The 14,885-nt window shown below is 45.0% G+C and overlaps 2 protein-coding genes and 1 pseudogene across 2 annotated transcripts in view; 2 read left to right on the forward strand and 1 right to left on the reverse strand.

The window, feature by feature from the left end:
* LOC121901528 (NLR family CARD domain-containing protein 3-like) overlaps positions 1-14,885 on the reverse strand; it is a 481,268-nt gene that overhangs the window by 339,136 nt on the left and 127,247 nt on the right. The gene's annotated exons all lie outside the window — the stretch shown is intronic.
* LOC121901527 overlaps positions 1-14,885 on the forward strand; it is a 118,335-nt pseudogene that overhangs the window by 69,602 nt on the left and 33,848 nt on the right.
* rest (RE1-silencing transcription factor) lies at positions 1,106-14,364 on the forward strand. The gene is made up of 6 exons (XM_042418367.1): positions 1,106-1,342; positions 2,955-3,263; positions 3,412-4,005; positions 4,091-4,251; positions 6,509-6,592; positions 10,261-14,364. Exons 2-6 carry the CDS (start codon positions 2,992-2,994, stop codon positions 12,096-12,098), a joined length of 2,949 nt encoding a protein of 982 aa, XP_042274301.1. The 5' UTR covers positions 1,106-1,342; positions 2,955-2,991; the 3' UTR covers positions 12,099-14,364.

Consider the following 14,885-nt stretch of genomic DNA (forward strand, 5'->3'; position numbering starts at 1 on the left):
AAGCTTTCTACTTCGGCAAACTTTCAGTGACAGAAATCATTCAAACATTGAAACATTCAGCTCTTTAAGCACATTTATGCTGTTACTTTTCTTCTTTCTAGCATATTCCAGTGTAATGTTTTAAAATATTAAAATGTATAATGGAAAGTCAATGGGAGGAATGTTTGAAAGTTCTAAAAAAACTAAAAGTGCTGCAGTGTTGATACTTGATGTTCAGGTGTCTCATGTTGAAATGCTGAACATATTAAAACATGATACCAACAGCGCCACCATGTGGTCAGTTATTACGTGTTTTACATTTTGGTTAATAACTCATGACCCGAGACGCAAATCAAATCAATATTTGTACAGTGTGTTCCTTGGATGATCCCGTTTAGCCTGATATAGGCCACGCCCATTTCTGCCTAAAATCTTTCCGCCATTTTGGATTTTTTGGTAAACACATTTTCAGCTTCTGTTGGCAAATATTTCATCTAACCTTCACCAAACTTAGTACAGACCATATTTAGAGGAACCCGAATAAAACTGACAAGTTTGTTTTTGGTGTGACTTACCGTTTGTCTGTAATTGGTTACCAAACTTTCGAAGGCGTGGCCTGATGCACTTAACAGGTCATAACTCTCCAATACTCAACTGGATTGCAACTAAATTTGGGAACGTTGTACGTACAGTCACACTTAACACATGTGTAACATTTCATACAGTTCTGTCTACAGGGGGCGCTACTGTAACATTATAACATGATATTTCTGCAGTTCTGTTGACATAGCGCCACCATGTGGTCATTAATATAACACCACCATACTACTTATTAACCGCCGTATCTCTTTAATGTATGTCATGGTAACCAAACTCTGCAGAGTTGTACAGATGGGGATGTTGAACACGTCTGTAGTATTTTCCGCAATGCTTTGCAGTTAATTTCAGCTGTCAGCATTCACACAGGAAATGCATTTCGGGTAAATACATTTAATACCAACAGCAGAGTGATGCTGTAAACACTGAACCACATTCAAAACACCTTATTGTGTCTTCTCAGTGAATGTTCTCCATCTTACCTACTTTAAAAAATATACTTCAGTAAAAGTACTTTGACTCAACTCGTAGCTCGCTGCCGCCACGACGTGCTGACGTCAGCTTCTGTACGTCGCTGCTGGCTCGCTGTGGAGAACGCGCTGACGTCAGCAGCTGTGCGTCGCTGCTGGGTCGCTGTGGAGGAATGTGCAGAAACTTCTTCCCCAACACTTTTCTTTCTGCGCTGTTCGTCGAAGACAAAAAAAAACACTCAGAAAGAGGAAAAAAACAGCAGGAAAGTTTGATAAAGTTTGGATCGGAGGAGCCGGTGAGTGTCCCCGCCGCTGGGTGAGAGGTGTCCGGGGTGAGAGAGCAGCTGCGGGCCGCTGTTAGGCGGAGCAGAGCGGTGGAAAGTTGTCGGTAGTTTGGAGGAAAATGGAGGCGGCGGGTCGGTGAAGAAGGCGCTGTCCGGGGCTGATCAGCACCACGGCTAACACTCCCACACTCACCGGCACTTTACTCACATCTAACCCGCTGTTAACGAGTCCTTCTCCCGCTGAAAACACCGGGAAATGTCCCCCAACACGTTTAACTCACTTATTTAAACATTTAAATCTGATTGTCGCTGTTTGATTCGACTTGTGCGCTTCCGCAAACTTTCTCTGAAATGGTTGCTGAAAAAAACAACTTTACACCGACTGTTGTCCCGGTTTAACGTCTGATTTAAGCTCAGTTTTTAAAAGTAGTTTAACAGGATTTTCACCAAATATCTCAGCGACAGACTCTGAATCAGTTTAACTGTAAAATGTTTTCAACATGTGGAGCTCGGAGCCGATCAGCCAACTTCACTGTTGGATCTAAATAACACAGATATTCACCACGATGTCGGTGCTGAAGTGTGAAATAACTTAACATTTAACGTTTTTAAAGTACTTTTAGCTCGCTGTTAACCAAACTAATATTCAGGTTTATCTGTATTAAAGGTTTAATCGGGTTTTCCAGTAGAGTCAGTGCTCCGGCGCTGGGGGGGGGGGGGGCAGACCGCCGGGATGTGGTAATCTGGGTGTTTTCCAGACGCACTTCTGGATGTTTTTCTGTGTCGCTGTCGACTGAACTGTGGTGCTGTTTCAAAATGGCCGACAGACACATTTCCAGCCTGTTTCCAGGTTCACCAGCAGAGAGTCACATCTGCAGGGATCCTGACAGCAACATGTGGAAGCTGCAGTGATTAATAAACTACAACTATTCTGATAATCGATTCATTGTTGAGTTATTTTAAAAGGAAAAAAAACTTCCAGGCTCTTAAACCAGGAAACTGTGATTTGTGTCATCGCAAATAATTAACACAAAGTCAAGAAATCTGTAAGAAATATTTGTTAAATTACAGCAACTTTTCTGCATGAAACGTCCAAAATCAACAGACGCCTGTGATTTGGAGTTGTGGCGTTTGGTGTGATGGTTTGACAGTTAAACGTGATTATTTCCTGGTTGTTTGGGACTAACAGGACATTTTTGACTTATTCTCTGACATTTTATAGACCAAACAACTAATCGATTTAATCAAGAAAATAATCATCAGATCGTTAGTCGCAGCTCCAGATTAGTTTGTGGCAATAAGGACGGTTTCATTCAGAATATGCAGCACAAACTAAAACTACTGAAAGCACAAGTTCATATTTTATCAAGTGAGTCTTAAACCAACAGTCATCAGATGAACATTAAAGCTGTAATCAATGTTCATACTGACCATCAGAAGATCCTTCATAACGACCTCACAATGGAAGTGATGGAAGTTAATCTGAAGCTTGAGTCAAATCCAGTCTTTGTTACTAAACTTCCACCTGCAGCTCAACAGGAAACACAAAGACTGTAAATGTGTCAGATATCCACTGATATGACTGCTGATAATCTATAACGACGCCATGTCGTCCCGTCTGCAGCTTTTTGTCCCGCGGAGGTGAAGCGTTGAACGTCGACATGGCCGCTCAGACGGTGTTCCCCGTGGAGATGTTTCCTGTGGGAGTTTCCCTGATGGAGGACGGTCAGACCCTCAGCGACATGCCCAGGAACACGCTGCCCGCCCCTCAGCTGGTGATGCTGGCCAACGTGGCGGCGGCGGAGGGCTGCGGTGGCGGCGGCGGCGGCGGCTGTGGCGACGGCAGCGGCAGCGCGGCGGACGAGAAGGAGATGATGGAGCTGAAGACGGTGGGATGCAACTACTCGGACAGCGAGGACGAGAGCATCATCAGGTCTGGAATCAGTGTGTTATAATGTAAATGTTGCCATGGTTACGTCTTACTATGAGATAAATAAGAGTTAATTAAAGTATTTGAGGACTAGTTTTATGTCACAGACTCAGATTTATCCTGATTAATATCACCTCACCGGTGCGTTCAGGTACAGCTACGACAACCAGAACCACCGAGAGGTGTGCATCATCGAGTACCCCGAGTCTCCGGGCCCGGGCATCGTCGCCGTGGTCGTAGGAAACGACACAGAGGAGGACGAGGAGGATGAGGACGACGGGGACAAAGCTGAAGACCTGTCGCGGCGCTCTCAGCCCCGCCCCTCAGCCGGCGGCGGCGGCGCGCCTCCGGCGGGCACCAAACGCAAAGACGGCCCTGCGGCGACGGCGACGGCGACGGCGGCGGCGGAGGGGGCGAAGAAGAAGAAGCCGTTCCACTGTAAACCCTGTCACTTCCAGGCGCAGAACGAGCAGGAGTTTGTGGAGCACCTGAGCACCCACGCCGTTAGCAAGATGATGGTGGTGAACCGGGTGGAGGGACGCAGCAAGGCCAAGGCCAAGGAGGCGGAGACACCGGAGTCACGGGCGCCATCGGGTGGGGAGGCGGAGAGCGGCGGGGAGGCGGCAGCCGCCGGCGGCGACAGCAAAGGGCTGATCCGCTGTGAACGGTGCGGATACAACACCAACCGCTATGACCATTACATCGCTCACCTGAAGCACCACAGCAAGGAGGGCGAGGACCACAGGTAACACATGACACACCTGTCTACCTGTGACTCTACAGCCTGATCAATACATGTATTGATCCCTGTCTGTCTGTCTGTCTCTCAGGGTGTTCAAGTGCACTCTGTGTCCGTACACCACCGTCAGCCAGTATCACTGGAGGAAACACCTGAGGAACCATTTCCCCAGCAAACTGCACACCTGCAGCCAGTGTTCCTACTTCTCCGACCGCAAGAGCAACTACATCCAACACATCCGCACACACACAGGTAGGACTAACACACACACACACACACACAGGTAGGACTAACACACACACACACACACACACAGGTAGGACTAACACACACACACACACACAGGTAGGACTAACACACACACACACACACACACACACACACACACAGGTAGGACTAACACACACACACACACACACACAGGTAGGACTAACACACACACACACACACACAGGTAGGACTAACACACACACACACACACACACAGGTAGGACTAACACACACACACACACACACACAGGTAGGACTAACACACACACACACACACACACAGGTAGGACTAACACACACACACACATACACACACACACACACAGGTAGGACTAACACACACACACACACACACACACAGGTAGGACTAACACACACACACACACAGGTAGGACTAACACACACACACACACACACAGGTAGGACTAACACACACACACACATACACACACACACACACAGGTAGGACTAACACACACACACACACACACAGGTAGGACTAACACACACACACACACACACACAGGTAGGACTAACACACACACACACATACACACACACACACACAGGTAGGACTAACACACACACACACACACACAGGTAGGACTAACACACACACACACACAGGTAGGACTAACACACACACACACACACACAGGTAGGACTAACACACACACACACATACACACACACACACACAGGTAGGACTAACACACACACACACACACACACACAGGTAGGACTAACACACACACACACACACACACACACACACACAGGTAGGACTAACACACACACACACACACACACACAGGTAGGACTAACACACACACACACATACACACACACACACACAGGTAGGACTAACACACACACACACACACACACACAGGTAGGACTAACACACACACACACACACACAGGTAGGACTAACACACACACACACACACACAGGTAGGACTAACACACACACACACACACAGGTAGGACTAACACACACACACACACACACACACACACACACACACAGGTAGGACTAACACACACACACACACAGGTAGGACTAACACACACACACACACACACACAGGTAGGACTAACACACACACAAACACACACACACACACACACACACACAGGTAGGACTAACACACACACACACACACACACACAGGTAGGACTAACACACACACACACACAGGTAGGACTAACACACACACACACACACAGGTAGGACTAACACACACACACACACAGGTAGGACTAACACACACACACACACACACACACACACACACACAGGTAGGACTAACACACACACACACACACACACACACACAGGTAGGACTAACACACACACACACACACACACACACACACACACACACACACAGGTAGGACTAACACACACACACACACACACACACAGGTAGGACTAACACACACACACACACACAGGTCGGACTAACACACGCACACACACACACACAGGTCGGACTAACACACGCACACACACACACACACACACACACACACACAGGTAGGACTAACACACACACACACACACACACACACACACACACAGGTAGGACTAACACACACACACACACACAGGTAGGACTAACACACACACACACACACACACACACAGGTAGGACTAACACACACACACACACACACGCACACACACAGGTAGGACTAACACACACACACACACACACACACACACACACAGGTAGGACTAACACACACACACACACACACACAGGTAGGACTAACACACACACACACACACACACACACACACACACAGGTAGGACTAACACACACACACACACACACAGGTAGGACTAACACACACACACACACACACACACAGGTAGGACTAACACACACACACACACACACAGGTAGGACTAACACACACACACACACACACACACACAGGTAGGACTAACACACACACACACACAGGTAGGACTAACACACACACACACACAAGTAGGACTAACACACACACACACACACACACACACAGGTAGGACTAACACACACACACACACAGGTAGGACTAACACACACACACACACAGGTAGGACTAACACACACACACACACAGGTAGGACTAACACACACACACACACACACACACACACACACAGGTAGGACTAACACACACACACAGGTAGGACTAACACACACACACAGGTAGGACTAACTGCTGTTGTGTGTTGTACAGGTGTGCGTCCGTTCCAGTGTCCGTACTGCGACTACTCCAGTTCCCAGAAGACTCACCTGACCAGACACATGAGGACTCACTCCGGTCAGTCCATCACACTCCAACATCTGTAACATCTGCTTTAAACACAGGACGAGTTACAGAGCAGCAGATATAACGCAGTGATCAGTAGGAAACATTCAGGACGTCTTCCTGTAGGTTCACTGGTGTGTAATGACAGCAGGTCACCAGGTGTGAACTTCAGACGCCTCACTGGGAACAAACCAAACCGTGTTTGTGGTCGTGACGCTCTGAGCTCGATGAAACGCCGTCTCTGTTTACGTGATGAGCGATCGATCGAAACCACAAACGTGTGATTGGTTTCTTTCTAAATAAAAGAACCTCAGTTTTAATACCAGTGATGTTTTAAATTGGTGAATTCACACAATGACTTGTTTAAAGGACCAGTGTGTAGGATTTAGTGGCATCAAGTTGTGAGGTCACCCCCCCCCCCCCCCCCCCCCCCCCACCAACACTTGCATCATGGCGGCTCTGTGGAGGAGGACCTGTTCCCTCTGTACATATAAAGACTCATTCTAATGTAACGATTCTTATTTTCAGGTGATTAAACACTAATTAAAATATTCTGATGAATATTATCTTCTATTTCTGCCAAGTCTGCTCCACTAGACGCCACTGACTTCTACACACTGGTCCTTTAAGGGTCTGGTACTGGAAACACTGGGTTCAGGACTTGTGACTAGGGAGTAGTATTATATTAGAAGAAATGGTAGTACTACTAGTAATAGTAGTAGTATAGTAGTAGTATAGTAGTAGTATGGTAGTACTAGTAGTAATAGTAGTAGTATAGTAGTAGTATAGTAGTAGTATGGTAGTGGTATAGTAGTAGTATAGTAGTAGTATGGTAGTAGTATGGTAGTAGTATAGTAGTAGTATAGTAGTGGTATAGTAGTAGTATAGTAGTAGTATGGTAGTAGTATGGTAGTACTAGTAATAGTAGTAGTATAGTAGTAATATAGTAGTACTAGTAGTATTCTCACCTGAGACCTGTGGTGGTTGATGATTGATGCTTGTGTGTTTTCTTGTCACCATGTTTGTGTTTGTGCTCTCACTGAAGCAGCCGTGTGGGATTAACCTGGTAAAGTGATTTACTGCAGAACTACGTGCTGTGACTTCCTGTGTTGTGCTGTGTACCTGTCTCAGGTGTCCACACGGACACAGAGAGTCTGAAACACACCTGCACATCTGGATTAAACCCATCAGACCAAAATCACACCTGCACATCTGGATTAAACCCATCAGTCTGAAAACACACCTGCACATCTAGATTAAACCCATCAGTCTGAAACACACCTGCACATCTGGATTAAACCCATCAGTCTGAAAACACACCTGCACATCTGGATTAAACCCATCAGTCTGAAACACACCTGCACATCTAGATTAAACCCATCAGTCTGAAAACACACCTGCACATCTGGATTAAACCCATCAGTCTGAAAACACACCTGCACATCTGGATTAAACCCATCAGACCAAAATCACACCTGCACATCTGGATTAAACCCATCAGTCTGAAAACACACCTGCACATCTAGATTAAACCCATCAGTCTGAAAACACACCTGCACATCTAGATTAAACCCATCAGTCTGAAAACACACCTGCACATCTGGATTAAACCCATCAGTCTGAAAACACACCTGCACATCTAGATTAAACCCATCAGTCTGAAAACACACCTGCACATCTAGATTAAACCCATCAGTCTGAAAACACACCTGCACATCTAGATTAAACCCATCAGTCTGAAAACACACCTGCACATCTAGATTAAACCCATCAGTCTGAAAACACACCTGCACATCTGGATTAAACCCATCAGTCTGAAAACACACCTGCACATCTAGATTAAACCCATCAGTCTGAAAACACACCTGCACATCTAGATTAAACCCATCAGTCTGAAAACACACCTGCACATCTAGATTAAACCCATCAGTCTGAAAACACACCTGCACATCTGGATTAAACCCATCAGACCAAAATCACACCTGCACATCTAGATTAAACCCATCAGTCTGAAAACACACCTGCACATCTGGATTAAACCCATCAGTCTGAAAACACACCTGCACATCTAGATTAAACCCATCAGACCAAAAACACACCTGCACATCTGGATTAAACCCATCAGACTGAAAACACACCTGCACATCTGGATTAAACCCATCAGACCAAAATCACACCTGCACATCTAGATTAAACCCATCAGACCAAAAACACACCTGCACATCTGGATTAAACCCATCAGTCTGAAAACACACCTGCACATCTGGATTAAACCCATCAGACCAAAATCACACCTGCACATCTAGATTAAACCCATCAGTCTGAAACACACCTGCACATCTGGATTAAACCCATCAGTCTGAAACACACCTGCACATCTGGATTAAACCCATCAGTCTGAAACACACCTGCACATCTGGATTAAACCATCAGACAGTGTGAGTTCAGACTCCTCTGCTCCGTGTGGACACTACCTGAATCTACCTGCATGATGTCCTGGTTCAGGTGTTTCAGGGCTGATGTATGTTCTGACTCTACATGTATGTAAACTAAACGAGAACACGCTTTACACACGTTCTACCAGAACACTCTCATGTCTTTGCTACAAAGTTGTTACATCAACATAAAAACTCTTCCGACTCAAATGTTGTAAATAATGTAAAGATTAATAGAATAATTAAATTATAATTATAAACAAACTGAATACATGTTAATTAAGAGCAGCAGGGTCATCAGGGATAACATTTGTATCTCAGCAGTTAATATTTTGATATATATGTATATATGTATGTGATTAAATTATTATTATAATTATTATTTTCATTATTGATTAATCTGTTGAATATTTTCCCAATTAATCGATTAGTTGTTTGATCCATAAAATGTCTGAAAATGGTTAAAAATGACAAGATGACGTCATCAAACGTCTCAAAGATATTCAGTTTACTGTCATAGACACCAGAAAATATTCACATTTCAAAAGCTGAAATTATTTTCTTCTTAAAAAATGACACAAAACCATCAATCGATAATCAAAATAGTTAATAGCTGATTAATTACTTAACTAATCAATGTATCGACTAATCATTGCAGCTCTATATATGATCATTTCATGGAAAGTCATGTTGGACACCTGACAAATCAATATAGTTCATCAGAATGAAAATAAACCTAAAATATCCATTTAATGTCTAATATTACCATTAATCACACTGATTGATCTGATACCAGGGCTGCTGCTAACGATTATTATTTTCATTTGTAATTAGTCTGCCTGTTATTTTCCTGATCAATCTTAAAAATTATTTGATGACTAAAATGATTATTTGATTATCATAATAATAATAAATTGTTGTTCTGTTGATTCACTAATTGATTAATTAACTGCAGCTCTAATTAATAAAGTGAATATCGAGAGGCAGGTGTTGCAATCTAAATTCATATTAATGTCATATTCATATCATCTCATGGTGCATATTGTTGTATCGCCCAACTTTAAGTCAAACATACATAAACAGCCTGTAATTATGATTGTTGTTATTAACATGCTGATCACATGTGGTGAGTCTGTATCACATGACTCAGTCAGACTCACCTGCTGCATGAACTCCTGCTGTCCTACCTGCTCACTGCCGCACCTCCACTGCAGCAGCGTGACCTCTTTACCTTTCTGTGTGCAGGTGAGCGACCCTTCAAGTGTGAGAGCTGTAACTACCTGGCAGCCAATCAGCATGAGGTGACCCGCCACGCCCGGCAGGTGCACAACGGGCCCAAACCTCTGGCCTGCCCGTACTGCGAGTACAAGACCGCCGACCGCAGCAACTTCAAGAAGCACGTCGAGCTGCACCTGAACCCTCGCCAGTTCCTCTGCCCGCTCTGCAAGTACGCCGCCTCCAAGAAATGCAACCTGCAGTACCACATCAAGTCCAGGCACTCCGGCTGCAAGGTCCCCGTGGACGTCTCCAAGGTCAAACTGCGCGTCAAGAAACCCGGCGCCGATGACACCTCCAGAGCCAGCAAGTTTGAAAATTCATCCAGCGTCGAGGAGGACTTCGACGTTGACGAAGACGAGGAACTGGATCCCATCGATAAACAATCGAGTCCCATCAATCTGTCGATCAAGAAGAGCAGCAAGCCCAGCGTCGCCCAACCGGTGCAGAGCGAAACACCTGACAAGGTTCAGAAGAAAGCTAACGAGAAAGCTAGCTCTGAGAAAGACAAACTACCAAAGACCAAGGACAAGATGGAGCCGGAGAAAAAGGTCTCAACGAGGCAAAAGAAGATGGAGAAGATCAACGAGAATCCTGTAGAGAGCACAGGAACTCAGACGGAGGCCGTACCGGCTGCTGCGAACGCTGACAGCAAGGTGAAGAGACGAGTCAAGAAGCCGCCGGTGGAGAAAACTGCTGTCCAAGACCAGGCAGAAGTAACTGAACCTGAAAAAGACCAGAAGGAGACGGAGAAGTCTGACCAACAGAGAGCTGTGGAAGAAAGAGCCGTGAGGCACAAAGTGGAGAAAGAGGAAGAAAAGAGGCCTGAGAAGGAGAAAGAACAGCTGAAGACTGAGAGCAGCGGAAAGGACAACAAAAGCCTCAACAAGCCGAGGAAGTCTGGATCAAAGAAGTCAGAGAAAAGTGCAGAAAGTGCCGAAGCAGCTCCGCAGAAACCAGACAGTCCTGAGAAAAAGGAAAAGTCGGTCAAAGAAAAGGCAGCAAAGAGGAAAGCTGTGGAGGCTTTAGATCTTTCCAAAAAGTCCTCGTCTGAGACGCCCACCAAGACCAGGCGGCTGAAAGCCACAACTGCCGAGAAGCTGCAGTCGAAATCTGTGTCAGAGGACGTTAACAAGACAAATGATGCCACTCCGACACAACACAAGTCCACCACCACAAAGCAGAAGAAGACCAGGAACTCCAACCAGAAAGCCACAGGACTCCAACAAACGGCTAAAGACAAGACGTCCCCCGTTAACATTCAAACATCCGCTCAGCTGCACGACCCGACGCCCGACCCCCCGCAGGACGCCGCTCCCATGGAAGAAACGCCTCCATCGGTGCCGGAGAAGACTCTGGACAAACCCTCAGAGAAGATGGAAGTTTCTCCCGCCGGCAGCTCAGTCGAGGACACGCCTGCTCCCGCTGAGGGCCGCCCCGCCCCCACCTTCGCTAAACCCACATCACCGCCCTCTCTGCTGCTTCCGAGCCAACGCAGCAAACCCGCCGACCCAGAGGACGACGAGGGCATCCACAGCAGCCACGAAGGAGGAAGCGACATCAGTGACAGTGCCTCTGAGGGCAGCGACGACTCCGGCCTCAACGGTAACGGCGGCGTCGGGTCGGGGAAGATGGCGAACGACCCCGAAACGCCCACGGACGAAATTCCAACACCGACTGAGCTCAAGAGTCACATGTGCATCTTCTGCGACCGCACGTTCCCTTTGGAGGTGGAGTACCGCCGCCACCTGAACCGCCACCTCGTCAACGTCTACTACATGGACAACACCGCTAAGGGACAGAAATGAGGATCCGTATCCATGGCAACGCACTCCGTATGAACTTCTTGTTTGAAGCTTTTTTCCCCCTTGAAGCAGAAACTTTAAATTCAGGCTCTCGGCGCTGAAAACAAGCCGAGACGTCGGGAAGAAAACCAGAGAATGATCAGCTGTCTGAACGTCGGTTCTTCAGTATAAAAGTTTGATTCTGTATCTTCTGAACACGGTTACATCGACTCACTGTATGTCTCATCATTAGAGGTCCAAACACCCCCTTCATGAAATATATGAAACCCACTCTTACAAACTCGCCTCTGGTTGTCGACTCGGAGAGACCAAACATTTGTTTAAAGTCAGCTACAGATTTTATTGTACTTTGTTTTCAGCTGCGTGATTTAGATCTTTGTTTGCACACTTACTGTTGGAAAAACATTTAATCTCACCAACAGACTCTCAAAACGTCACCAAACCTGTTATGTCTGTCCGTATAAATCCGGTGCTAATCCAACCAGGGCTGGCGCTGCAACAGATTCAGTCCGTCACACGTTACATGGTGACAGTTTTGGTATCAGCTCACCAACATGTTCATGTGTCACCAGATCTAACATCGTTCTACCAGATTTGGTGAAACTGTGATAAAGCTTCAGCTGTAGTTTTAAATGAGATCTATAAGACATCAGTTTGTTACCAGTGTGATGCTGGACGTTGAGAACCGGCTTCAGGTCGCAGCACCTTTTGGTTCCCAGAACACCTGCAGGTCCAGTTCCTGCGGTTGAACCTGCTGCCGGGAACGAGTCGCCTCCCAAAGGACTCGTTATGTGAGTCTGTTGCTTTGCATATGTGTGAACATGCAGACGTGTAGCTGCATCATGTTTATCATTTGCAGCTTCATTAGTTAAACATCAGATTCATTTCCGAAGGGACGTTTTCTGGAACCGCAGCAGAACATTCTGGTTGAAACGCTGCGTCCGTGACGACTTCCTGTCTGTTTAACTGCATCATCACATTACAGTCGGGTTTCTACTCGGGATTCATTCAACATTTCACTTTGTAAGATATTAAATGTCGGTTGAGTTTGTCCAAATATTATTTTCTATAAGTTGTTTTGCCATTTTTAAAAACTTCAGTGCCTTTGACAATCAATTTTGTGTACAGAAATACTTTTTTTTTTAGCTCTTTTTTGTCCCGTTTCTCTTTTTACGTGCAACAAGTTATTCTGATGTTTTTTGTTTCGGACGGTTAAACTCTGCAGTTTGTCTCTGAAAGATATTTTCTCTACAGTCCAAAGAGACGACGCGTTTTACTTTCTGTACACTTGTGAATATCTGTTAACTGTCACATAACACACGTAACAAACCTGCTTCCTGAGTTGTGATTGGTCGAGCAGGATTACAGGTTAATGTAGAAACGTCACAACATATCTTCATAGTTCAGGACGGTTTATTCTTCATTTATAAATCTGCATTAGTCTCATTTTGGTGGCCTGTGATGAATAAAAAATGAAACTAACATCATCAGTTTGAGTCTAAACTTGCTGTAAAATCTGAATAATCAGCAGCTCGTTTCCTTCGGAGTAATTCTGTGCAATATTCCTTTTTTTTAGTTGAGAAGCCAAAGTGAACGAGAGTCTCGTGTTTGTGTTTTTTTTCTTTTTGCTGTATAGAAACTTTAATATCCTTCACTTCTGATCTGAGGACAGTTATCAGCAGGAAATAAAGAGCCAGACAGACGACGGCCGAGTGTTTCCTTCTGTTTGTTCTGGTGTCACTGTGATCAACCTGCTTCTACTAAAAACACAAAGTAAACGTTAAAAGGACGACGCTGGTGTGTGTTTGATCTTTTCATTTACTATAAAAATTCCCCTGAAGAGACAAAATCATATCTGATGAAGATGAAGATGCCACAAAGATCCGGCACAACTTTGTACATTTTTAAATAAAGTTGTTCAGAGTGACGCTGCTGAGTTTAATGACTAAACTGAACTTTTTCATCCTTCATGTTGTTTCCTCCGAATAGAGAAAATGAACCTTCAGCTGTGATGAATTCATCAGTTTCACTGCAGGATATAAAACAGTCTGAAGATAAAATCACATCATCTTTGTCCTTTAAGGTTTCCTGTAACTCACTTCATTGATCATCAGATTAGATTTCAATGATTATCATATTTCTCCTGAGTATAAACGTCATGTGTTCACTGTATGTTCAGACATATAAACTAACAGCAGCTGTGATTCCATCTACAGGAGGCAAATTTAACCTGTATGATACTTTTTTAAATAAAAGATTTTCAAGCTGATTCGTTTCTGTTTGTCTTTAAAGAAACACTGAACATAGAAAACATATTAAATATCATATATACATACTGTAACTCTCATAGAAAGACATTATGAACGACTGAATCAGTTTCAGTGAAGCTGCATCATAAACATTCATCAAATATTTACAGCAAACAGCCTGAGTCTCTTCCTGTTTCACATCCACGACAGGAAACACACGATGATGATGATGATGATGATGTTCTTGATTATCACTTTGTTCCACTGCAGCAGTGAGATCCTTTATTATTTTGTTTTATCTCTTTTTATCTTTGTTGGGATGTGATGTCATATCTGCTCAACCAATGAGGATCAACATTACTGCTGCCAACCTCTCAGAGCACCTGGACACACACACACTCTCACTCTCACTCACACTCACACACTCACTCACACACTCACTCACTCACTCACTCACTCACTCACACACACACTCACACCCACTCTCACTCACACTCACACCCACTCTCACTCACTCACTCACTCACTCACACACTCACTC

Source organism: Thunnus maccoyii, chromosome 8 (assembly GCF_910596095.1).
Source record: "Thunnus maccoyii chromosome 8, fThuMac1.1, whole genome shotgun sequence".
NCBI lineage: Eukaryota > Metazoa > Chordata > Actinopteri > Scombriformes > Scombridae > Thunnus > Thunnus maccoyii.

Excerpts from the sequence above, each read along its gene's own strand:
- rest (XM_042418367.1), top strand. The coding sequence starts at position 2,992 with ATGGCCGCTCAGACGGTGTTCCCCGTGGAGATGTTTCCTGTGGGAGTT. Across the intron at positions 4,252-6,508 it reads ACACATCCGCACACACACAG|GTGTGCGTCCGTTCCAGTGT; the intron begins GTAGGACTAACA and ends TGTGTTGTACAG. Across the intron at positions 6,593-10,260 it reads ACACATGAGGACTCACTCCG|GTGAGCGACCCTTCAAGTGT; the intron begins GTCAGTCCATCA and ends TTCTGTGTGCAG.